General features: G+C 38.8%; 2 protein-coding genes and 2 pseudogenes across 2 annotated transcripts; 1 reads left to right on the forward strand and 3 right to left on the reverse strand.

Annotated features, from left to right (window-relative positions):
• Positions 1-25,091, reverse strand: part of LOC136281855 (uncharacterized) — a 418,311-nt pseudogene that overhangs the window by 56,996 nt on the left and 336,224 nt on the right.
• LOC131797498 (tyrosine kinase receptor Cad96Ca) lies at positions 2,896-8,685 on the reverse strand. The gene is made up of 10 exons (XM_066168363.1): positions 8,574-8,685; positions 7,804-8,314; positions 6,637-6,747; positions 6,339-6,529; positions 6,063-6,185; positions 5,754-5,824; positions 5,510-5,550; positions 5,228-5,324; positions 4,380-4,479; positions 2,896-3,894 (listed from the first exon to the last, which is right to left on the reverse strand). Exons 2-10 carry the CDS (start codon positions 8,300-8,302, stop codon positions 3,829-3,831), a joined length of 1,299 nt encoding a protein of 432 aa, XP_066024460.1. The 5' UTR covers positions 8,303-8,314; positions 8,574-8,685; the 3' UTR covers positions 2,896-3,828.
• LOC136281584 (ephrin type-B receptor 1-like) lies at positions 9,745-23,626 on the reverse strand. The gene is made up of 7 exons (XM_066168252.1): positions 23,557-23,626; positions 21,681-21,757; positions 20,324-20,984; positions 11,840-11,937; positions 11,421-11,485; positions 11,126-11,325; positions 9,745-9,998 (listed from the first exon to the last, which is right to left on the reverse strand). The coding sequence occupies exons 1-7, from the start codon at positions 23,624-23,626 to the stop codon at positions 9,745-9,747; spliced, it is 1,425 nt and encodes a 474-aa protein (XP_066024349.1).
• On the forward strand, positions 15,669-17,982 carry LOC136281585 (uncharacterized; annotated as a pseudogene).

The following is a 25,091-nucleotide window of genomic DNA, read 5'->3' on the forward strand; positions in this document are numbered from 1 at the left end:
TTGGAATCTATTTGTTTTATATAATAAAGAATTAAAAAAAGTTTTAATGATGACGTCATCTATACGTTTGTCTTCCAATGATCATAAGTGAGAACCAATCAGAATGCGTGTATAACTGAGCTTATTATATAAATTGTACTGTATAAAAGGCATTTGTTAGTTTTAATTGGCTTATTTCTTGCATTTGTAGTAAATCGGAAATCTTAGAAAGTAACTCCACCTTACAGCTTACACATGACTGAAACTGTTGTTTTGCCTCAAGATTACCTGTTTAAGGCGGGGGTAAACCTGAAATTTGCTCAAAAACTGAGTTTTTTGTTTTCCTCGGAATTTGCAGCTTTGGGTATTCAACTTCGCTGTGGAAAAATAATTTTCTACTTATTTTCACTATTTTTGCCTTTTTGAGCGATTTCAAAATTCCCGCTCTGGTTAATGGTGTGGTTACTATGGCAACGAGAAGAGCATTTTTTGATTTTTCAGTTGTTTATGATGTGTTATTCTGGCAACCAAGCTCCGAAACGGGCAGGATTTAACGAGAGATACTTTATGTAGTCTTATCTGAAGGGTTTTCTAGGGTCAAACCCATTATGGGATAGATTTAGAGGCAGTTTTTGTCGAATGTGACACTCGGTGTACTCGGAGCAATCAAAGGAAAAGTTATAATCAAAGGAAAAGTTATATCGAAAATGGTCGGAAAGAAAAGTAGATCTGTCTACAGGAAGAAAAGAAAGAGAAGTTTTTCTGGAAGGCGAAAACAAAACAAGAGTCTGAAGAAACAGCTCCCGATGTTGACGAAATCGCCGCCTCAACTCCGAGCACTTCGCTGGATGAAAATCAGCTCTCTGACTCGGACTCTAAAGAAACCGTTGGTTCCTCCAGAAAGAAAATGAAATATGCCGCTTCTTTTAGACAGCTCTGATGAAGTGTATACCTTCAATACCGAGGAAAGCGAGGGATTTAGATTAATAAATGAGAAAAATTTATCCACGGCCGTCTCAAAGGCACACGTGTGTGAGAAAGGTGAGAAATTTTTTTAAATCTCTGTCTTTCTCTGTTCTCGATTATGACTTATTTCCCATATCATATCGACCCATAGTTCCAGTTTTTCCCTGCTAAATACACTGATTTATCTATTAAATCTTGGATTGGGTTAGAGAAAGATTTTTAGGTATTGTGCATATACACTGTAAACAAAAAATTATGGGGAAAAATCACAGAATGTGTATTTCTGACTTGAGGTCTTTACTTTGCTTATAATAAAATTGCCCGATTTATCTTACAATTTTCACTTGATTTGTCTTTAGGCACCTTAACTCTTGAGGAAGATAAAAGTGCAAGAGTGGGGGTTACAGTTTTCCCTTCAGTGTAGTTCCTGTGAGGAATCCAGTCCACTTCCACCATCCAGTGGTGTGACCCAGTTAGGGAAATCATATGACATTAACCGCCGAGTCTTTTAGTAGGCTAAAAATCATGGAGAGGCTTTGTATCGCAGGTGGTGTTTGTACAAGAGTGGCAACACATGCAAAAGACAGTAAAAGATAGGCTAAGTCCGATTTGCAGGTTATGCAGAAGGAAAAGAGACGGCGTCAAGGGGAGCGACTTCTGAGGACTCGTCGAGAGGAAGCCCTTCGAGAAGCTGAAGGAGTTACTTATGAACCAGGATGTTTTTAAATTACTTTTAGATACTCCTGTGGACAAAATATGGACACTTGGGCCACTATAGTGGTTACATATTGTAAAAAATTAAGTTTGATTGCTATCTGTAAGTTTAAAGGCCATTTTCTCATTACGCAATAATTTTGTCTTCCAGAAAGGATATCTTGACAACAATTTATCCAATTGATCTGAAATTTTCAGCATTTGTTCCTTTTGATAAGTTTTGTGTTATAAGCAGAGCAATTTTCCATATGATGTATGTACTTAAAGTTATGAAGTGAAACACCCCTCTGATTTTCCATGTCAAATTTAATTGATCATCATTTAAAATGTTTTCAACATATTAGAAATCCCTCTGCTTATAACAATAAGCAACATGTCTTCTTTGAATTGATACTAAAAACGTTATTTTTCATTAATTCCAGAAGGAGTTATCTTTTCTGAAGTAACCCCTGGTAGAACCCAGCAGGTGGCTCAATTAAATGAGTGGTATCCTATTGCAATTGACATGTTGAGTCTGAAATATTTTTTTTCATGATCTTCAAGTCATAAGCTTTCCAGGGATATATAGTTTGCCTAAGTTTTGAATTAAGTCCTAGCTGTGAAAAATGAGTGAAAAATGGGCATTTTTTCAGGTTTACCCCCGCCTTAAACCTGTTACTTTTTAAATTCTTTTCTCTCGACTGTTTGCGTTTCATGATTGTCCTCTGGCTTGCGGTACCTCTTGTGTTTCCCTTAAGGTGTCCAGTATAGGGCAGTTTTTGCTATGGAGGCTTCAGGGAAGGTGACGTGTCCAATCCACCCTCAGCATCTCCTCATCAGGATGGTAACCATTGGTTCAAGTCTACACCGTTCAAAGAGATCTTTATTTAAGATGATATTGGGCCCGAAAAGGCGTAGGCTCTTGGTCTGAAATGTGGAGAGTTTTGATAAATCCTTCTCCGTCAAGCGCCAACGTTCTGAGTCGTACAGGAGGGTTGTCAGGTCGCAACTGTGATAAAGTTTCAGCTTAGTGCGAATACTGTAAATAGAGGAGCGCCATATCTTATTCATTGTTTTGAGTGAGTTTCTGACCTTGTTAAGACGGCTCTGGATGTCCAGGTCAGTTCGTTTATCTCTTCCGATGATGCTGCCGAGATCGGTGAATATGTCAGTGTAAGGAACTTCTTCATGATCAATCTGGACTGGGCGTGTGTTGATAGTATTCAGCGCCATAATTTCGATCTTCTTGCTGCTGATGTTGAGGCCAACTGGCTTTGCAAAGGTGTAAATCCAGGTCTTTCAAGTAGGAGAAGGGTTTCCACCTTATGCCCCTGAACTGATCCTTAGTGGTGCGTCGCATGATCCAGTCCACAACAAAATTGAAAGGCAATGTGGACATGATACACCCCAGTATGACACCAGTGTGGACTTCGAATAAGATGTCACCTTCACCAACACAGCAGGTAAAGATGTCTCAGAAGCTTTTAATGATCTCAACATGGTGGATAGGTACTCCACATCAAAGATATGTACCCTTAACTAAATAGTGTCACCTTGAAATTGGTGACTTCTACTTCTATTACTGATATATATAAGACATTGACTTATATTTGGTCTACCTTATTTTCATTGCACCGGAAAAATTTTCGCTTCCAGTTATAAGCAAATTAAGCTTCGCAAAACTCGCGTGGACTGTTTTCCATGTAGGTACTTTGGTGTACGAGCTGATAAACGGAATTAACTGAACAATTCAGAACACTAAGAATGCAATATTCGGAGCCGAGAATTTCATAATAAACTATTCACATGGGCAAAAAATACATTCGTGCTAACATGGCTACAAAATTTATCGCGCCTTATAGGTTATTTATTGGAAAAACAATCATTTTTTTGACACATTTTACACAAAAATAGGTACTTAGTCTGAAAAAACAAAATTTATAACACTGATGAAAAAATTATGGGTAGCCACTTTAATATACTTGTGTAGAGAATTGTTTGTCTTTTCAAGACTAAAAGTAAAAAAAAATACATATAAAAATATGTGAAAGCTATACTTTGCCTCGCGTCGCTGTTATTTTTTGTTTCTGTACTTACTTAATTAACACATGAAAGACTAAAACCTCATCCAAAAAAGCATATAATCTCAGATTTATCAATCCCTCCTGTGCTCCATGAGGATGCAATCGCTTACTCGGCAAGATCGTCAGCATTAACATAGAGTCGATCATCGTAATTTTCTAAATTTATCAGGCCCTGAAAAAAAAAGAAAAAAACAGTCAAGTGTTTAGAGTGTTGCGTACTCTCTTAAGCTTGCAATAAAGCTTTTTCTTTTTTTCCTCCCGAAAGAGTATATTAATGGTGAAATCATATTTAAAAATAGGTGAACTGAACGTTCAAAGGAGCACACTTGTACTACCTGAATACGACTTCCTATTTACGTTAGGTTTTCGCCGATGGACTAAGAGAATTTCATGAAATGCACAATCAATCCCATTTCCGTGTCTTCAAAACAACTTTAGAACTAATGTAAGAACAATCGATGGAATTCTGATTTGTCATTTTTACCTCAGAATTTAGTTAAAGTAGCTTCCAAACTCCGGTAATTTTCTAAAGAACTGTGGCAATACACAAGATTTGGCAACTAGAGGTTAACGATACTCTTAATGTGTATCTTGTATGTGCGAGAGCAAACTACGATCAAAGTTTAGAAATTCCCTTTGAAAAATCTACAACTCTACCTTATGGTGGTCTTCCATTTCTTTCAGTGTGTTCCTCATATCCTCAAAAGATGGTCTCAAGTTAGGGTCGTGTTTCCAACAGTTTGTCATTAAGTCATACCTAACAATAACGTCAAGAATATCTCAGCATCTTATTGGTGGCATCAGTAAGGGCGTTATTAGGCCCAAAATGTTGTGATTTTTCCATAAGGTATAGTAGGACTATTTGGTCCTTTTCTTACGAATCACAAAAAATTGCAATTTCCTTTATTGTGATTGGTTTTATAAACTCCTATTTTCCATTTATTCATTTGCAAAGTAGTTATCGGAAATTATGTTATCTTAAAACTTTCATCGGACATTCAAAGTTGTATTTTAAAATCAACCAATCACAAACTTGGTTTCAATCACCATAGAAACAATGTACAGACTCCTAAACTAGGGCTTTCTCCCAAATGGCGAATGTTTATGTTTGAATTGAAAACAATTTCGGAGCGACATTAAATAATTTACGCCTCCTTTGTCAGTTTTTTAATTCAGAAATTGTAATTTTTATGATCAATTGATAATAAGACTTCGTGTCGTCCAATTCGGTCTATAATCATATCCGTAGTAGAGGAATTGGACTCCCGCTATTACACGCAAGAATACAGACTGATTCGAATCCACACGGTCCCTTTACCATTACTAATCACAAGATAAAAACTCGTATTATTCCAACATTTCCCGTTGGTAGACTGGCTCAACAAGTAAAGCCAGTTAAATTTTGACTACAGCAAAAAATTCTCAAAACCCTTAATTCAAAAAAACTATTTTAAGAGAAAAGGCGTCGTAAGAGAAACAACAACAAGGACAAACTTTTTTCATACAACTTATTATCCACGTGTTGTGGTCTAGGCATTCTATATCCCGCTTCTAGCGATGTTAAAATTTGTCTTCCATCCATTTTTGGATACGGCGAGCCACCTGAAATAGAGAAGCTACTCAAAATACACCTTACAAAAAGTCTCAACATTTGTAAATTTAGCTTTACATTAAACATTATGTACCATTGCTCATCTTTTTCCCAGCTTAGCCTACCGACTTCTTGGCGGGTCAACATGAGTTTTATGGCTAAAATTAATGGCCTGTCCATCAGCTCTTTAACTTACCAATCGTGAAAATCTCATAGAGGAGAACTCCGTAGCTCCACCTGTAGAACAAACGGCATAAACTTAGAGAAATAATCGTTCTTGTCCTTGAAAACAATTTTAACATCTTCTGTAAACCGTTGTGGGAAGCGCACTCATATGAGCTGATCCCGGGCCGGTACTTACGGAAGAAAGCCATTAATTTTTCCCAGAGGCTATTCTCATTAAACTTAAAAAATAATGTTAATGTGGTCCTTGTACTCACACGTCACTTTTGGTAGAATATTTCCCGTAAAGCAGCGCCTCAAAAGCTGTCCACTTCAGAGGGATACGTCCCTTAATGAAAAGCATATTGAATTGATCAGCAAAAGTGTAGAAAAGAGCAAGAATGAAAGTCATAACTTTGGTGTAGTAGACTGATCACACATCCCTACCTTGGTTGACAAATTCTAGTGGTAATATATGTTGGAGAACAGCAAACAGAGCCAGTGATTAACTGAAAATCTAAAAACACAGACAAACACTCTCCCTAGCTAATTTCGACACCAACTTTTGGCTCAAAATAGTTAAGTACCTTTGACCTCATTTGATAAATGTTATCATCTAGGACATCTCTGGCCATACCAAAGTCTGTCACTTTACACGTTTCCCCCGCTCCAACGAACACATTACGAGCTGCAAGGTCTCGATGGATAATCTACGACAAATAAAATCAAATCTTTAATGTTGAAACGAATTAAGGGGGATCCAGAAGAATTTAATGAAAAGAAAAAAGTGGCGACAAATGTCCGATTTCAGCAACATGTGTCAAAGTAACATTTCAGTAAGTAGATATAATGTTCCTGCTTACTGGTATCGATGACAAATACGACATTCCATCGGCAACTTGCCACGCAAACTTCATAAGCTGCTCTGACGTCAGATTTGTTTTTGGTTTGATATCCGGGTCTTCGAAGTAAGTATCATTCAATCCACGGCTCTTTCTGAGGTATCCCAATAAATCTCCATAGGGAATGTATTCAATCAACACCATCAATGGCTCTGTAGAGCATGAGAAACATGAAATATGTTTATACTATGCAAGAGATCTGCTGGAAAATGATGAAAATAATTGTTTGGGCTTTTAAAGTATATTTTTCCACATTTACCAGATTTCGTGACACATCCCAGAAGTTCAGTGACATGAGGATGAGTATCGAGTTCCTTCATCAATCGAAGTTCGGACATCAAGTCCTTCCTGTCCGACTCAGAAGCGTCATCTGCAAGACGATCACCCAACAGCTGTTAACTTTACAAACAACAGCAGTAGCTGAACTCAAGAGGATGTCAGTTGACGTTCTCTTGCTGAATCGAATTAAGTTGCAAATTTCCCTTCTGAATCTGAGCTCTGTTTTGCTTGGTGATTGAACATCTTATTCAAAATCATAAGGTCGTGAAATAGTCATAATGTTATGAAATATCTTAAACAAGTTTATCTTTGGGGCTCACGTGTAAAGCTCAATAAGACCGACCTAATTGAGACCATAACACTTCGTTTACACTCTACAAGTAGAGATAATTTTAAACACAGTTCTCAGTCGACATATACAATGACAAAACCCTTCATTCCACTGCTGTACCAGTATGACCATGCTTTAACGATACTTAATTTAATTAAAATAAGACTTCTGCAAAACAATTGCTGAGCGGCATACACTCAGCAGAAACATGGATTTTTCTTTTCCCACTGACGTTTCATGTCGAAAGGGACGACCCTTATGTCAATTTGAATTCGGAAAAGGCAGTTTTTGAGGTTTGCTACCTTTGAATAGAGGGAGGGAGGAGAGTTGATTGTTGACAATAATTTACTTTTTTTACTTAAAAACGTTTGTGTCGATAAGTTCTTGCGGAAAAAAAGTAGTTCTTCTGATTAACTTGGAAGAAAATTTTACGACTTCTGATATCAGAGGGTGCTGAACCAGCTGACAACTAACGTTCAAGTTTCATGTTGAGGCCACGTGAGATGCTTGTCGTGTTTCGAGTACACAGGACTGTTCAACTCATTCATGGTTAATACCTGGTTTCAAATTGTCTCACGACCCTGATCTATTAACTGAGGTCACGTTTAGTTGAATACTGATTGAAGAATAGATATACTACTAAACGAACCTTCCCCTCCATATTTAGGGAGAGAGACTGGGCTTGCTTTGCTACCGTCAGGATCGAGAAGAAGGCGGAATTTTTTGATGCTACCTGCTTGAGGTTACGTCTTTCGAGGGGAGTGTTAACTTCGAAATTTCACTGAAACACATCTAATTATTTGAAGTACTTGATACCTTTCAACATCTTAACAACCACAAGCGTCTTCTTTGGTCTCCCCTGGAGGCCTATGACTGTTGCCCTGGCAACCTGACTAAAAGCCCCTTCACCAACGACCTTTTCTATCGTCACAAGCTCTGCGGGAATCTCCCAACAGCGTGGAGATGAATATAGGGAGGCGTATTCAGTGACAGACTGGCCCGGTTGTGGACAGGTCGCCCGCCCTGCATCTGTCATGGAAGGTGACCGATCCCGCTCATCCAATGCCATATACTGCTGGCTTTGAGAAGCTTCCGCTATTTCAAGTCCAGTCTTTTGAGTTGGACCAACGACTTTTTCTATAGTCATGAGCTCTGAAGGAATCTTCGAAAAACGTGGTGATGGATATAGAGAGGTGTTTTCAGTGACAGACTGGCCTGGTTGTGAACAGTTCGCCAACCCTGAATCTGTCATGGAAGGTGACCGACTCCGCTCATCCAATGTCAAGCACTTCTGGCTTTGAGAAGCTTCCGCCATTTCAAGTCCAGTCTTTTGAGTTTGAAAAAATAAACGCAATCATTAACTAGAGCTACAACGTATATTTGCGAAAAAATTTGCAACGAAACTAGGAATGTACTCTGCGATCCATAAAAGGGTTACTGTGCCCATTGGCAGGGGTAGGAAAATGCGGACTGCGCTAAGAATCAATCAGATTGAAGGATTCGTTACCGTGTCCTCTTGGAAAAAACAACGATATACTATATTGTACCAGAAAAAGGTTAAAAGTTAAAATATACAAGCGACTTACAACGACTTGTCCTATTTCTTCAGTTGTTTTTCTGTTTTTCCTAAAAGTTAAAGAAGAATATCATATTTTCTCTCTAATCCAAATTCTATCGGATGAAACACGTTGAAAATTTTTTTCGGCTGGAAAGCACACCTCTGGGTACTCCATGAGTATTAGTCATGAAATGATTAGTTACAGCATGTCACATTTTGCGCTACTGTATTGGCGCAAAAAAGGTATCATAAACATTAGGAGCTAGGCATCTGTGCCTTTCCTTTGATGGACAAACTCTAAGAAAAGATAATTATGTCTGGATAGCCCACACTCGTGAGCAGTTTTGAAGTCATCACGTTAAGGATGCTTTGTGAAACTGACTTTAGATGACACTCTTGCTCTGAGCATAATTATCATAATCCACGCTAACATTAGGCAAGTTCACAGTTGTACACAGTTTGCAACAAAACATGAAATTCGACGATAATTCATCGTTCTAGAAATCTCACCTTTCTCTTTTTCCTGATTCCAAAACAGAAAAAAAAACAGAAAGAAAGTATAAAAAAAAATGAAAAACCAGCTCGAAAAGTATGTAAAGAGAAAGTAATAAATAGTACAAAGGAAATGCAGAATGATGTCTTCTGACATTTATCTCATTTCATACATGGAAAATTTAAGCAGAAAGCGGTCATTAAGTCTAGGGCTATAATTGAATTATTAAAATGATAGAGACTCGATCAAATGAGGGCATATAATCACGGTCGTGAATATTTGGATATGTCTGTATTTCATGAACGCAACAGATCATGCAGGAGATCTACCGTGTTCACCTAGCCTCACCCAAACACTCAGAGGCTTTAAGACTCGGGTTTGCCTACCACGTTACTGTTGTTGAATTTTTTTTTCCAGTTTGTGAATCTCAAATCACATCTTTTGGTATTCACGTTCGGTCCGCGTGATTTCGCAATATCAGCCAATCCAGCTTCCACAGACTTAGACCCTGACAATGAAAATTGACGCGGACACTTTTACGTACTCTTGTTTTCAGTGTTTTCCGCAGTTGTATTGAGTTGCTTTTTTTCAGGAATTTCAGGTTTTTTAAATTTAATAAGTTTGTAGTCGATCTAATAATTTCGTTACATCTTTTATTACGGAGTTAGACAAACACATCTTTTTACCTCTTAAAAACAGGGATTTGTTAGAACTGTTTCGAAATCTCCAAACTTGCCTTGTTTTTAAATGAGGCTACAAATAACACAAACTTCTTAGTTGCCTGATACCACGCAATTTTTCTTGTGTTCCAAAGCAAGCATTTTAAAATACTACTCTTACCATTTGAGTTCTTGCTGTTACGCTTTCTTAACTTCCTTACGAAAAAGACGAATATTCCTGCAGCAACCGCCAGTGCTGCAGTTGATCCAACCACCACACCAACAGTAATCCCTAGGGCACCTTGAAAAGACAAGACAAACAACATATGAATATATGCCTCCACAAACAATATGTTTGCAATTCTCCACTTAGCCAGTTTAGTCTTGATGCCTTTCTCTACGCATACAAGTTTTTATCTAATTCGCGTAAAATTACTTAAAAGCCTAATAAAATGTAATGTTGATACCTACAGGAAGAAGTCCAACTAAGTATGAGAACTAGATTACAGTTATTCCACCAGTACCCTTCCCTTACTTATTCTTTATGACGTTTCAAAAATAATTGGAATTACGAGCCAGCAAAATGAAATTTCTTAGGTTTACACTGAACTACAGTCGATGGGAGCATTTTTCATTACTTTTCTTGGTTACTTTATAATTATTGAAGAAGTCTTTATGCAGTACATACGTGTACGTACGAGCACCTTATCAATCATTTCTCAATCATATCAGTGCCGAATTTTTTGTGAGAACTAAAAATAAAGTAAATGAATGTTGGATCCTGATTTCAAATGCTTTGCTTTCTTTCCTAGTTTGTTGCTCTTGTGATATAAGTTTTTTTTGTATTCTGCCAAAATAAGAGCAACGATTCATTACTTTACAAAATTCATGTAAGGGTCTGAATAAAGAACCGAGACAAGCAGGAATCAATGCTAACCACATCGGGCAGAAGGCTTATCGTTCTCGCGACATTTGCTTGCGGTAGCAAAAAAATATCATAGATATGTAAAAGTACCACTGAAAAATACACGAGTTGATTTTTTACTGGATGAGATCTTGTGCCCTAGCTCATTAGCTGGTGGAGTTAAGAAAGATAGGCCTTGCAAGTTATTGTTTGCGCCATTGTTCTGTTTGTTTGTTATTTCATACTTCACCTATCCTATCACCCTACAGCCCTTATCTTTTGCGGTGTCATGCAGAATGAGACACTAGACTACATACGTATGATGTTTTAACAAATCAATACAACAAAGTACGCTAACGTGGATACCATTTACATAGGAAGAATGTTCCAAATGCTGAATATACTCGTAATTAAATCCCACTCCAATTAACCACTCCACTGAAGAACATATGAGGGATAAACAATCCTGTGAAATCTTGCTACTAATCAACTACAGTGTATGTATCAAAAGACTTAAAACTTACTGTCAGCAGTTAGCGTTACTGTGCCTGCTTCTGTAGTTCCAGTGTCGAAATCAGCTTGCGATCTTGTCCTTTTTGTTGCACTCACATTGAAGCCTCCAAGCTTTCCATCTTTGGCAGCATTACGAAGTACTGCAATAACATCTTGCTCTTTTGTTTTGGAATTAAATTTAAGTGCTAGGTTAACAGTTGTTCTTCCACACCTTAATTAAGAGAAAATATGAGGGTTAAAATAAAGAAGAGCACCTTAGAATCCAGAAAATTATAATTCATTTGCTAATCCAGGCAGTTTACAAACCTAATGCCACTTTTCAACTGCACACTTCTGAGACCTGCAAATCTCCCAGGAAAAGCCTCTTCCATCTGTTAATGGAAACAACAGCAAACTGAACATGAAATCGAAAAGCACCTTTAAAGATCACCACACAATCAGGTAAACATATCAATGTTTACAGAATATGATGGTTTATTTTCAATTTGTAATTAATAACGTCTTTCAAACACCACATCAGAGCATGCATCCGAAAGCGCCACACAGACTCACTCGGAATGTTTGAGTTTAATCAAATAAGTTTCTTTTTCAATTGTGGTTAACTGTAATTGAAAAACAACCGAAGCTATAATTGCAATTGCATGGATTTGCATGTAATATACCGCAACTGCAGAAATATTAGTAATTTAGATATGAATAGCTAGATAAAACAAAAAAATGGTTACCACTTTTTTTAGCCTCGTCACTAATGAGGATTGGTTGAATTTTCCATTAGTACAACCTTCATTGGTAAAGACCATGGTTATGTTAATTACTGGAACGACTGGATGTAAAGTAAAAAACATAACAATTACAATGATAGACAAATGAACGTAGACTTGTTGATATTTTGATAACTTCTTTGCATATCATGATCAATATTTCTTTCCAGCATATAAGCAAATACCATTATCTAAAATGTAAACAGGGACCAAGGGGTGACCGCTTTCACGAAGTGGTTCGAAAACCTAACAGGTTATCCATTAAAAGTTTCAAGTGATTATGGTCTCAGTATGTTGGAATTGGTATCAAGAGTAGCATGCCATTTCAGTTTTCAATAAGCTTTTACATAATTTTCATAATTTCCTGACAAGAGAGGTCTTTTGGTTAGTTAATTTCTTTCTGGCATTTACACGCATGATACATATAGGTTAGTTTATCATAATAACAGTTATTATGTCGCTGGCAGAGCCCGTGGGCAATAAAAAGCGAATCCCGTTTTCTCATTAGCTACCCGAACGAGCTCAGGATTAACCGCTTTTTTTGCTTCAGCACAAGAAAAGGAAGTGCGTGAAGCAGATATTCTTGAACAATGTTGGCGATGAAGTCGTAAAACGCGGCTGAAGGGAGTCAATACTCGGTCCACGATAACGCGAAATTGAACACGGCCAATATGATAACGTTGGCACTATTCATCGCCAGAGGCTTGGTTACTAAGACGACTCTTTTTGTCTTCACTCCTAATGACTCTCAGCTCACAGTTCACACTGTCTACCATCTCCACTCGATTCGAAGGCTGAGGAGAGAAAATATGTTTCTAATGTCCTAAAGGCAAATGCCTATACCAAAACTTTTCTCCGTAACTGCTAAATGCCAGTTACAACTAGCAGCACTCCTGACTGAGAGCTTTTTGCGTTAAATGAAAGTGAAATCTCGGAACAAACGAGCCGGCAAATAACAACAGGAGAACTAAATAAAGATTAAAAACATGCCGAGCGCCGTAATTTACATTATGATAACGTGAGCAGAGACGAAAATCCTCAAAAAGAAAACAATATGGACAATCCGAGTTTTTAAGGTTTTCACGCTCAGTTAGATTGCAAGCTCGGCCGCACTTTGAGTGAACAACTAAGAGCTTGCTCTGATATCCTTTCCGATGGTTTGAGTGGAAGGCCACATCACTCACAGTAGGCAAGTGTTACGGCACTGTCATCCCAATAAATCTCTATGTTCTTGTGAGTTCGGCTGTTTTTCATTCATAAAACACACGCCTTGCACTTGTTTTTATGAGCCACAATTCGGCCGGATTTCAGTGAACATTTCACTTCCAGATTCTGTATTAGAGACTAGAAAGACTTTAGACAAACGTGTTCAATTCGACCTGCCGAACTATGTCAATTGTAAATTATTGCAGATTGTGAACTTCGATGGTTTGTGGACTAAAGTGAAATTTCGGAACAAGCGAGCCGGCATGTAGCCACAGAAGAACCAAACAAAGATTTGAAAACATGCAAGGTGCCGTAATTCACGTTATTAAAACGTAGGCAGAGACGAAAACCCTCAAAGGAAAAACAAAATAGACAGTCCGAGTTTTAAAGATTTTCACGCCCAGTTAGATTGCAAGCTTACGTACGGTAATAAATATCAAACACAGCTAACACTCGTGTAGTATATAAAGTTTTGTGTTCAAAAACAAAACAGAAAAAAACAGAAATTATGAAAAATATAACCAAACTGGCATAACTGTTTAAATTCATACTAATCATGACAGTGTCAGAGCGAATATGATCATGGTGAGGTCCATCGCGGCTCACTCATCATGGTGATCTCCGGTCATCGCAGTGAAGCAAGCCTCAGAAACTACATAGGCCGCATAGAAAAAATAAGAGCTTGCTCTGATATCCTTTCAAATGCGTTGAGTGGAAAGTCACATCAGTCATTGGGCCGAGTTTTGCGGCGCTGTCATCCCAAGCGATCTTCATGTTCCGGTGAATTCGGCTGTCGTTCATTCGTAAAACACTCGCCTTGAACAGTTTATTTTCTACCTTGTCATGTGAAAAACCTCGCGTGTTTTTATGAGCCTTAATTTGGCTGAAATTCACTGAACATTTCACTTTAAGATTCTGTATTAGAGACTTAAGAGTGAATGTCTCTAAAAATCAAAGAAAAATAACAAAATCGCGGACATGGTAAAAAATCATTTCGTCCCATTTTTTGTCTACAGGTAGCTATAGGTACTACTTAAAGTGAAGTGAGGTTAATTTCTGTAAATATTCATTTTAACGGAAATAAACCGATACTAATTGCATGATCGAAAATGAGTGCCTGCGAGCTCTAAATTATGCAGTTTTCAGGCCGTCCTTGCATGAACTAAAATGCAACAGCAGGACTTCTCTAGCTATAAATATATACATGTAGCCTTCCATTACCAAGATATAATGATATTTTTTGTATCGTGTCCTTCCTGACGAAACCACGGGTTAATTACCAGTGGACGTGTTCGCCATATTTAATTCATGCCAAACCCGGCCTAATGTAATGTGGCAAAAATGCATGTGGTAGTTTCTCAAAATCTCCAGCAATACTATCACGAGGGCTTATAAGGTGGGTCTTCAAATTCATCATTTCATTTTTCTGGTATCTTCCGCTGTTTTGATGTACCAACCAACCAAACTTCGCTAAAATTGTAAATGGCGCCATATTGAAATGAACAAAATCAACATTGCAATGACACAAGCAAAGCATTGTTTGAGTCGCAGCCGCACTTAGCTTTTTATTTTTGCTTTGACATAAATAGTTCCTTACTTTAGAAATCTTTTATAGGCCCTTGTTATTCCGCTTGGAAGATATTTTCGAAATACTGTCCTTTGAAATTTGGCGTGAAGGTGGCCTACCGGCTAACTCGTTGAAGCCACTGAGCCGGGATGAGTAAAATAAAGTTACTTGTTGTTGTCATTTTCTACAGCGCGTCACAACCCAGTTACGTTTAGTCTACTTTGATCTTAATTTTGGTTTTATTGACGTCTCACACAAAAAGGGTCCCGTACAAAACGGCAGGTAACGCTAGCGATTTGCCGGATTTTAATTTTTCACAGGTTCCTGTCACTCTGCGTGACATATGATAATCTGTCACGTAACGAGATCAACAAACAATTCATTCTGCCTCACATATAAGATCTAAACAAATATATTGCCATCATGAACGAGAACGATACAACAAAGAAATAGACTTTACAAAATTTCACAAATATAAACCGTACAGTGAAAACCTTATGGAACGAAAATAACAATACAATTTTCCCACGGAAAACAAATGTGATGGGTTAACGAAAGTAAACAAAAAACAAAAGCGTAATAATCGTCGGGGAAGGGAATAAAGACAACGGTTGCTTTAACTCCAGCAGAAAAAGAATGTCTTAATCTTTACATGATATTGTAGGTGGCGTTTGTGGCGCAGAGGAAGCCACAAGCGTTTTTTACAATTTTCAGGTGCTGAGACAGAGATTGAACTTATCTTAGCAAGAAGCGGGATTTTCGCGAAGCCTGATAAACGGAAGAGCTGCTCCTCTTCCAAACCAGGAGAAAAGGAGAATGAGAATTGAACCTGTAAGATTAGAACATTTTGTTTCTTTCATAACGAGTCCACACGTTACTCAAGATGTTTCTTTCGGGGAAAAACTTCTAAAATTGTCGACTGGCGAGATCATAAAATCACCCAATGTTATCAGAACAATGATACCAGAGCGTATTGTCCAATAGTATCAACAATACTGCTGTGAAACCAACTTTGAGCCTATGAGTAAGAGAACTCTACAGAGAGTTTGGGCTGTGTGTTCTTCATCTGTTCGCAAGTCTCTGCAAGGACTTGATAACTTTTCAGCATTAGGAATGGAAGCAGTTGATGCTATAGAAAAACTCGTAGACAAGCTTGTTGACTGTGGCAAGACTCAGCAATGAGCGAGGGAAATTAAGCAGCAACTTCGTTTTTCGAAGCAGTACCTAAAGGGCGACTTCAAGGTGGGTGCATATTTTATAATTATGCGTTGCCTTTGCAAATGTAGTAAACTTCTTACTATGATTCACGGCTACCTCTTTCTTTCTCTCCAAGTCTTCTTTATGCTTAATTGATGAAACAACAGTTTGCAATTCACTGTAATACGCTTACACACATGTATACAACGCTGAGAATCGATTAAGTAATCTTTTTGAAATGTCGATCATATGCGCATGCAATGCTTTGTAAATATACATTGAATCACGCGCTTGTCATTTTACTTTTTATTTTAGGTACATGCAGTGGAGGCCACAAAGGTTCCCGATCATTGTCGAATTTATGCACTAAGTGACCAGAGCAATGCTGAATTTCGGGGCTCCTGCGACCATCTCCACAATGAGTCATATGAGCAGTGTTATGAGTTACAGGAAGTACCATAGAAGACGAGTGTTCAAGTGCGCTCTCGTCAGCAGAAGATCAAGCTGACATGCAACTTACCATCAAACAGGCAAGGGATGACATCATTTGCTGGAAAGCCCATCAGCTACGTTCAGTCCACCAAGCTGAGGCGAAGCATCCAGTTTTAGCCAAACTCGACAGCCGATCGGTGTTGTTAGTCCAGGACTGGGCAATGAAATATATGCCCCGAAAATATTGAGAGGCGCAGTCAGATTGGTTTGCGAAGCGAGGATTGCCATGGCACATTAGTGTTGCCGTAAGACGGTCAGAGGGTTCTGAGCACTTTGAATCGCAGACACCTGTTCACGTATTTCAAAGCTGCGCCCAAGACAGTGTGACTGTGGCTTCGATTATGCTTGACTGCCTCACTACCCTGAAAAAGGAAATTCCAGAGCTGGAAATGGCTTATTACAAACAAGATAACGCTGGCTGTTATCACAGTGGAAATTCAATCATCTCAGCTAAGCTGGCCAGTGATGCCATGGGAGTGGCTTTTGTAAGAAACGACTTTTCGGACCCTCAAGGTGGAAAGGGGGTATGTGATCGCAAAGCGGCAACAATCAAGGGAAGGTACGTTGGAAGGTACGTAAACGAAGGCAATGATGTCATCAACGCTCTACAGTTCAAAACAGCCATTGAATCTGGTCAAGAAACCACAGGAGAGAAAGCAAGTTATGTTGCTGCCAAATTGTCAAGCACCTTTAATATCAAATGGGATGGCATAAGCTTACTCAACAATTTTGAGTACGATGAAAGTGACACACGAGTGTGGAGAGCATTCAATGTAGGTTCCGGTAAAGTAGTGCCATGGGCCAAGTTCGAAGGAGTCATGAAGTAGCCCGAAAAATTGGAAATCCTAGACTCGCCATCGCAGAGTCAAGTGGCACACCGACGTTCAAGATTGTGAGACACCGAAATATTAAGGAAAGCTCTGTCAAAGCAAATTTCTTAACTGAGAGCGAAAACCAAGATCGAAGCTGTATTGGGGAATATAAGCCAGATGACATGCTTTTCCCGTGTCCAGAAGAAGGATGTGTAAAAGCCTACAGTCGCTTTGCAAACCTCCAGACACACCTAGATACTGGAAAACACCAAATGATGCTCGAACAGGAAACTCTCTACGATAAAGCTAAAAGAGAATATTCTTCCAAGCTGATGGAGGGACGCAGTCGAATACCAAGCGTTCAAGTTGCCGCACAATCAAAGAGAGACGGCTTGCCGCCTCTTCCAATGGGTTGGGTCCTGAAGACAATTAAGAAAAAGGTGCGTTTTACAAGGAAACAGACCGAATTCTTAACTGACTAATTTCAAAAAGGGGAGTATAGTGGACGGAAAAGCGATCCACAGGAAGTTTCGAAAACCACGAGCCTAGCAAGAGACCAAGCGGGGGGACGTCAATTTCAACCTCATGAAGTCCTTACGTCGCAGCAGATTAGTGGCTTCTTCAGCCGTCTTTCAGTAAAGAAGCGATTAGAAGTTACAGCCGCCGGTAACCGAGCAAAAGCTAGTGAAATCTCAGAAGTGGACATGGAGAGCGTCGACAAGGACGAAATTTCCGCCAAAGCTGAGAGCCATCTATCTGCAGTGTGTGCAAATGTGATGAGAGATGTGGCTATTCAACATTCGATTGTATCTTTCGATCTAAACATCTGTTAACTTGTACAAAAACGTACACTCACAACTTTAAGAGTGGATAGGCTAAGAGACATGTGCATAGACCTTGGGCTGGATATTTCTGACATTTCACCTCAGAAGAGGAAAAAGCCATTCATCGCACGACTCACACAATTAGTCCAGGAGTGTACCTGCTCTTCCAAGTAACTGAGCACTGAACGTTTTACGAATAACTGATCTGCTGATTATAAAAGCGGTGCGTGTATTATTTACATGGAGGCGTTGCGTGACAGCAGAGTCCTACATATCGGATTTTAGTCACTTGAGCTCACCATTGCTTGTGAAACCTCATCTTTGTGTTGGACAATTTTTAGTAAATTCGAAACTGGCGAGTGCAGGAGGTGCAGAAGGGATGCAAATGCTCGAATCCATGTTCACCGGATGAGAAGTAAACGGAAACTAACGGCTTTGTGCCAAATTTAACCTTTTGAGTGCAATTGAACTGTTTAACCTGTTGTGTGTAGAATTATGCAGAATTAAAAGGGTAGCAAAAGTCGAAAATTGTTTCTCCTGTCTCCGTATATAAAAATCAAGTGTAGTTATAGACATTTTAATATGTTTCTAGTCATTTTAACGGCCAGTGAAGATATAACTGACCAAAACAGTTATTTGTGTCCGACGCGTTTAATTTTGTTATTATGCATCTCATTATGGGGTCATGGTAATTTAACTGAAATTTGGCTGGTGGTCATCTTTTGATAGTCAAAGGTCCCAAAGAAATAAAACCCACATCGTAAAGAACTATCTTTCAAGGCTTCTTGGTAGTGTTATTGTAAACTTTGAGACACTACCACTTGTATTTTTGCCAAGCTATTCTAGGCCACCTTTGCCTTAATTTCGAAAGGTCGAAGATGTCGTCTCTTAATAGGGACGTAGCTCCTCCAAGAATAACATTAGACAAAAACTATCACTTTGTCTCGATAATACAAGTCCAACTCAATATTTCTATGACTAGAAAAGTCCTTCCGTTACATTTTTGTTAGCATGACAAGTGCCCGAAAAGTGCATAATTTCAGGATCGCGCTTGGTGAAATTTGAGCTATTTACCCCCGGAAATGTTAAAACAAATTATTCCCGTTAAAGTGCATATTTAAAAAATCTAACCCCATTTCCGTTTGTTTACTAGATAAGGCTACCCACAGGCAAAAAATGAACCAAATCGATTTTTGACCGTGTCCGCGACTTTTTCGATAATCTGTGATTTTTATTGACATTTACTCTTAAAAACTTCAGGCAAAAGTGTTAAATTTGACCAGCCCAACTGTTTCAGTTTGTAAACTATCGCAGAATGTGAACTTTGATGGTTTTTGAACGTTGGTAGTTTGACACTTTTGACAGCTTTAGTCTTGTATAGCCAATCAGATTATTTGAACCATTCTAACAGAGATTTTGATCGGCTTATTGTAGCGTACTTTATGAGAGTATAGAGCACGCTGACGGAACGAAAGTTTGTTTTGAAAATTGAAAGTAATGCGTAGGGAATTTAACGGATTCTTTATTATAAAACAAATAGAGAAGCCTTGACTGTGCTCTGTTCTGTTGTAAAGCACTTAGGAGGCGCTTAGCGCACTCAAGAAGTGGGGAGAAACACCCGTCTAGGTACGTTTCTCCCCACACTTCTTTCGTGCTTCAGCCGCCTCCTGCGTGCTTAACAACAGGACAGAGCACAGTCAAAGCTTCCCTATTCGTTAATCATTCAGGTTTTTTTTTTATGTAACCCCTAACCTGCGGTTCTCAGACCTAAATCTCTAAGACCTGAAAGACCCTAAAATACTCTTACTCTTGCATATCTAAAAAAAGAAATGAAGAATAAACCAATACAAAGTAACAAATTGGAGGGGCAGGGTTTAAGAATTAGAAGATCTGTATTTTTTATGAATTCGACGATTTGTATTTTTCTTCGTAGACCATGTCGAAATTTAACGTGTCTGCTCTAAAAATAAATCGATTCGGTGACGATTTGTGATCAGAGAATTTGAACGTAACAGGCCAATAGATAAATACATCCATCTGCGAAAAATACGAAGACGAAGCAAAACGAAAAGGTACTTAGCCAAAAGGGGTTCATTGTTCTTAGGTCTTCGCTTTCGGGTCATACATCCTCGGCCACTTATCTACGTCCACCGATTGACTTATGTGAACATACGAAGTATGGCTACACAGTCTAATTTCATGAAAGTTATGCATCGAACCTTTAATAAGCTTCCTATCAAATATGAACAAACGGGGTTGTAATTTAGATATTTAACCATTTAAATGATTAAATATTTACTTTGGACTTAAAGCTTCTGAGGCAAAGCCAGGTTTCAAGTGCACCACTAACCTTTGCATGTGAAAGAGTCTGAAGATCCATTCGTTAACTCATAACCATTACTGCAAAGGCAGGCTGAGTTATCTGTTATGTTCCACTCCCCATTACTAAGGCACACGCCAAATAACGTTTTGTTGTTTTTCTTAATCGCGTTAGGATCTGTACATTCTCCTTCTTGTTTGTTTAGATTGATATCATTTGCTGGGGCAAGTGTTCTTGGAAATCTAACCAACTTGGAAGGGACCGTTTCAGAGCAGAAACGATATCTTAAAACAAACCTTCTTATTGTCAAGCAGGTTCCTTGGTCTAATAATGCTAAATAAATTCCCTTCGCTTTTGTTATTATTGACCCATCAAATGTGTCTGTTGTGCGCTCCCCAGGCATAGGAAGAATTTTTGGAGCTATCACAGTTTCTTTGAGGAAATTTAGTTTTTTTGGGTCTGGATTATATTTGAAATCAGTATGATAAGAATACAGGGAGAAGTTTGTTCTGCAGAATGGCCCCACGTCAGCTAAGGGGCAGTTGAGGAAGGTATAGGTCACTTCAATATCGAGTCGTGTAGCATCCTTGATGTTAATAAAGTCTGTTATTAACCAGTTCTCTGGTACCTCATATTTGTTAGAAGCATCACAGACTGAGTAATATGGCGATACATTTGAAGGATGTGTCCACTGCAAGAGAATAAAAAAAATTTTTTGATCAATCATGAAGTAGTAAAATGTTTACTCCAAAAGAGATGGTCTATGCAAAACATGCATGTACTGAAGGTACGCTTTACTAGGAATATTTGCACGTATACTAGGCAACTATGGAGCATTATGAGATGGGCTAATACTTTAACTGTGTTCAACATCAGTAATTCTAGAATAACAAAATCTAATTATCTAATAATATACTTTCACTGTTTTCAACGCAAATCAAGAATTCTACAATAATCCAATCTACTTCAAATGCAGCGAATGTGCTTGTTCATGCAATATTTACCACATAAGATATGCCTTATCTTAACAAGAATACAGTACATGCCTGGACCAAATCGTGGGAAATTATCCTTGGTTTGAGTCACGAAGAGACTTGAGATGCAAAAGTTTTAGATCACTTACTGTTCATGAACTGTGTATGCGCTAGTCTCTCTGGGCTTATGTTTTCTCCCTAAAGATCTTCCTACCCACATTAACTTGGATTTCAAACGCCCATGGCTTGCTTCCTTTGCCAGTTTTTTTTAACTACTACCTTGATTTCCTTGATAAGTGGGAATTACTGTTACAAAACATGTATACATGTGCCTAATAGTGATAAAGTTAATGTTTAATAGTACACGGAAGAGAGGTTTTTATGACATGGGTTACTAAAATCAAGTAACTCACCCCTCTTCCCTCTGTACTTTCGTGTACGATATACCAGTACCAAGGAACTGGTTCAGCTGGTCTCTCAATAAGAGTTTCTGCAGAGGAATGTTATAAACTATTTTACAATAAAGTTCTGATATAATGTGCGATGTCATTGCTTGAAATAGCGTGCTTTATCAGAGTAAAAAAAAAAACGGAGCTGAGCTAATGCTTTCACGCCATCTGCCAATCTCTAAAATATCCATTCATCGGCCAGGACTCCTCTCTAGCTTCTTTTCGTTAATTGAAAGTAAAAATTTCGGAATAAGCGAGCCAGCAAGTAGCAACAGAAAAACCAAACAAAGATTTGAAAACGTGCCAAACCCCGTAATTTATGTTCTTATAACGTGAACAAAGACGAAAATCCTGAAAGAGAAATGGATAGTCCGTGGAAAGTCTGTGGAAAGATGAAAACGTCTGTATTTTTCAAATGAAAAAGGGAAAGCCCTCTTACATTTTCTCATCAGCAAATTGCTATTTTTAAAGCACTCTCGTGAGGTTACAATTAATGCGAGACCCCGGTAGAGGACAATTATGAAACGTGAATATCAAAGGAGAATTTAAAACAAAAAAACAGGCTAACACGAGTTGAAAGTTATTTTTCTTTTTAACTTCCTACGCTTATCAAAGGAAGAGGAAACGGTAGAGAAAAAACAATGGAGCAAGCAGTCAAACCTGGCAACTTCAAGAGAAGATATAAGAGAGACCCATTCGATTTTGGCGTATTGTTTTACTGAATTACTGTTCTTATCGACCTGTGTTGTCTCACCTCAATGTCGTTTACCCCGTGTTTTCCAAGTTTGGCTCATTCTCCCAAACCGAAAATGTTAGTGACGCTCAATAGAATATAATTCCAACTGATACTGGCTTAGTGTATCTTCGAAAATCCGTTCAAAACGTCAGGAACACCGACGACAGTCCTCAGCTGCTTGAGAATACAGCTGATTAGCGTGTGTTTATCAGACCTTGTCAACATCCTCCCCTCCCCTGACTAGCATGCGTGTACCAGACCTTGTCAACCCCCTCCCCCCCCCTTACTACTCCCCCGGACTGGTCCGTTAAATGAACACTACGACAGCGAGTGAGGTGAGGGGCTGGTAAATAAACTAACAAGAGCCCCGCTTTCACGCTTGGCTAAATGTATATATTACGTGACCGGAACTGTATTTCTTTTTGACATACATCACTTGGCGGATATCCAGTTGAAGTTGTTTTGAAGCTCAACACATAACAGCCTAAAAATATGTGGTCTGTATCCAGACATATGAATCATGAGAAGTAGAGATAGGTCATTCACGTTGATCCTTCAATCTCATTAAACTCCAAATTCGCATGATATTTAAATTCCCCGAATCTATGCTGAGAAAGGTTGAAGTATCAGCCGAATGCCCCTCTTAAAGATCGAGTTTTTCGTCAAAGCCCATTCTCTAGAGTGCACATGTTAAACTCTCAGCCTCGAGCGAGGTATCAACAGTTATAGCATCGGTTTATGGGAGGCTCTCTACCCTCGCCCTCGAGTCATAAACGGAGAGAAGAAATGTAATCGCCTTCAATAGCATTCTACTTCTTTCATTTAACACGGGTAGCCTAGTTAACGCTCAAAAAGTGTGGCACGGAGAAGTTCGCACTAATGTTAAGTAAGAATTAATTGTCGTAACACCCCGCGGGAGCACAATTGCGCAAAAATATATAATCATGTTTTTATGAATTTTGTTTGGCTCCGCAGTTTGAATCGCTTTCGCACCAGAGTCGTGTAGCGCGGCAGAACTTGTCGAACTTAACTGCTTGCTGAACGTAATTAAAAGGTTAACTCTGGGACTGAAACATCTCTCTGTCGTCCAATGCGAACTCTTACCTGCTTCTCCTGAAACTCCGCGCAAAATAACAATTAGCCAAAGAACTAAAGTAGCACGAGATAACTTCATTATTAAGGATTAAGGAGAAAAGCATAAATTTCATTTTCGATCAATAGCAGATTTTTTTTTTTTTTTTGGGGGGGGGGGGAGATGGATGGGTCTGAAACTGAAGCCACAGAACTGGGTGGAGCCAGGCGATGTGTACACGCTGGTTACTTTGCATCATGGTCGTAAAAGAAAAGTAAAATATTTGCATCCTGTGGCAGTCGAGTGAACATCTTTTGAGGCAGCTAGAATAGCGCGAACACGTGGAATGTAATGAAAATTGACTGTTTGTTGCCGATCTTTCGAAAGTTAAAAAGTGTTGACGGGGCTACGCGACTCCAGACGTTCCTTCTTAGGAGAAACCTGACGAGATTCAGATAGAATCCAAATTGTAGTCTTGCTGAGACACCAGCTGTAAAAATATCAAAGTCAGAAATTACGTTCCTAGACGAAAGAAATTCAACTGGGAATCGACCCTTAACGTGCAAGCGCACCACAAAGAGAGAAAGACCTTCTAATACACGAATTTTTATTCGTTTCATCCATTAGGCGCAAATAAAGAATTCGTAAAAGGAGAAGCGCTGCACCTCTTAAAAACGAATTCGTCACGCTCCACCTTTAATAAAAAGTGTATAGAGTTTCAAAGTACGCTTTAAGAATGGAGGATACCCAAATGACGGTTTTGAGGAGTGTAACTCAGAAGCCATTTCTGCCGAAGAGACAGGTTAATAGCACAAAGAAATGTTCCTTTTCTCTTGCACAATCTCATCCGGCTTTCCCTTCATAAGGAACATACAGATGAGGGGATATCACCTTAAAACATACTGCACAAAAGAGAATTATTCGAAAGTTCGGACATGACGTGCGCTGTCATTGATTGAAAGCGCGTGGTCTATCATAAGGTAAAACATAGAGCTGAGCTAAAGCTGTCATGCCACCTGTCAAATTGTTCTACGTCTGACCATTTCCCGGACTTCTCTCAAGCTTTGTTTTTTTCGTTAAACGTTTAAAGTGGAATTTCGGAACGAGCGAGCCGGCAAGTAACAACAAAAGAACCAAGCAAAGGTTTGTAAACTTGCTAAGCGCCGTAACTTGCGTAAACGTTACCAGAGATGAAAATCCTCAAAGAGGAAACGAAATGGGCAGTCCGAGTTTTGGAGGTTCTCAAGCTCGGTTAGATTGGTCACCAGTTTCATTGCAAGCTCACGTACGGCAATAAAAATCAAATACAGCTAACAATCCGATAGTATATATAGTTTCGTGTTCAAAAATACAGAACAAACAGGAGTGATGAAAAATATAGCCAAACTGGCATAACTTTTAAAATTCATACTAATCATAACGGCGTCAGAGCGACTCAGTGATCATGCTGCAGTCCATCGCGGCTAGCTCAGCTCATTATGGCAATCTCCGGTCATCGCAGTGAAGCAAACGTCGGAGATTAAATCGGCCGCCATTCAAGTGAACAACTAACCGCTTGTCATATTAT

The sequence above is a fragment of the Pocillopora verrucosa genome, chromosome 6 (assembly GCF_036669915.1).
Source record: "Pocillopora verrucosa isolate sample1 chromosome 6, ASM3666991v2, whole genome shotgun sequence".
In the NCBI taxonomy this organism is placed as follows: Eukaryota; Metazoa; Cnidaria; class Anthozoa; order Scleractinia; family Pocilloporidae; genus Pocillopora; species Pocillopora verrucosa.

Bases quoted from the DNA above. Each gene is read 5' to 3' on its own strand.
- LOC136281584 (XM_066168252.1), bottom strand. From the start codon at position 23,626: ATGAAGTTATCTCGTGCTACTTTAGTTCTTTGGCTAATTGTTATTTTG. The intron at 11,938-20,323 runs GTTAGTGGTGCA...CTTTACATCCAG, and splicing joins AGACTCTTTCACATGCAAAG to TCGTTCCAGTAATTAACATA. The intron at 11,486-11,839 runs GTAACCATTTTT...TTCCATTAACAG, and splicing joins TGACGAGGCTAAAAAAAGTG to ATGGAAGAGGCTTTTCCTGG.
- LOC131797498 (XM_066168363.1), bottom strand. From the start codon at position 8,302: ATGGCGGAAGCTTCTCAAAGCCAGAAGTGCTTGACATTGGATGAGCGG. The intron at 5,825-6,062 runs GTACTTAACTAT...CTTTTCATTAAG, and splicing joins TTTATCAAATGAGGTCAAAG to GGACGTATCCCTCTGAAGTG. The intron at 5,551-5,753 runs GTGAGTACAAGG...TTTGTTCTACAG, and splicing joins TATTCTACCAAAAGTGACGT to GTGGAGCTACGGAGTTCTCC.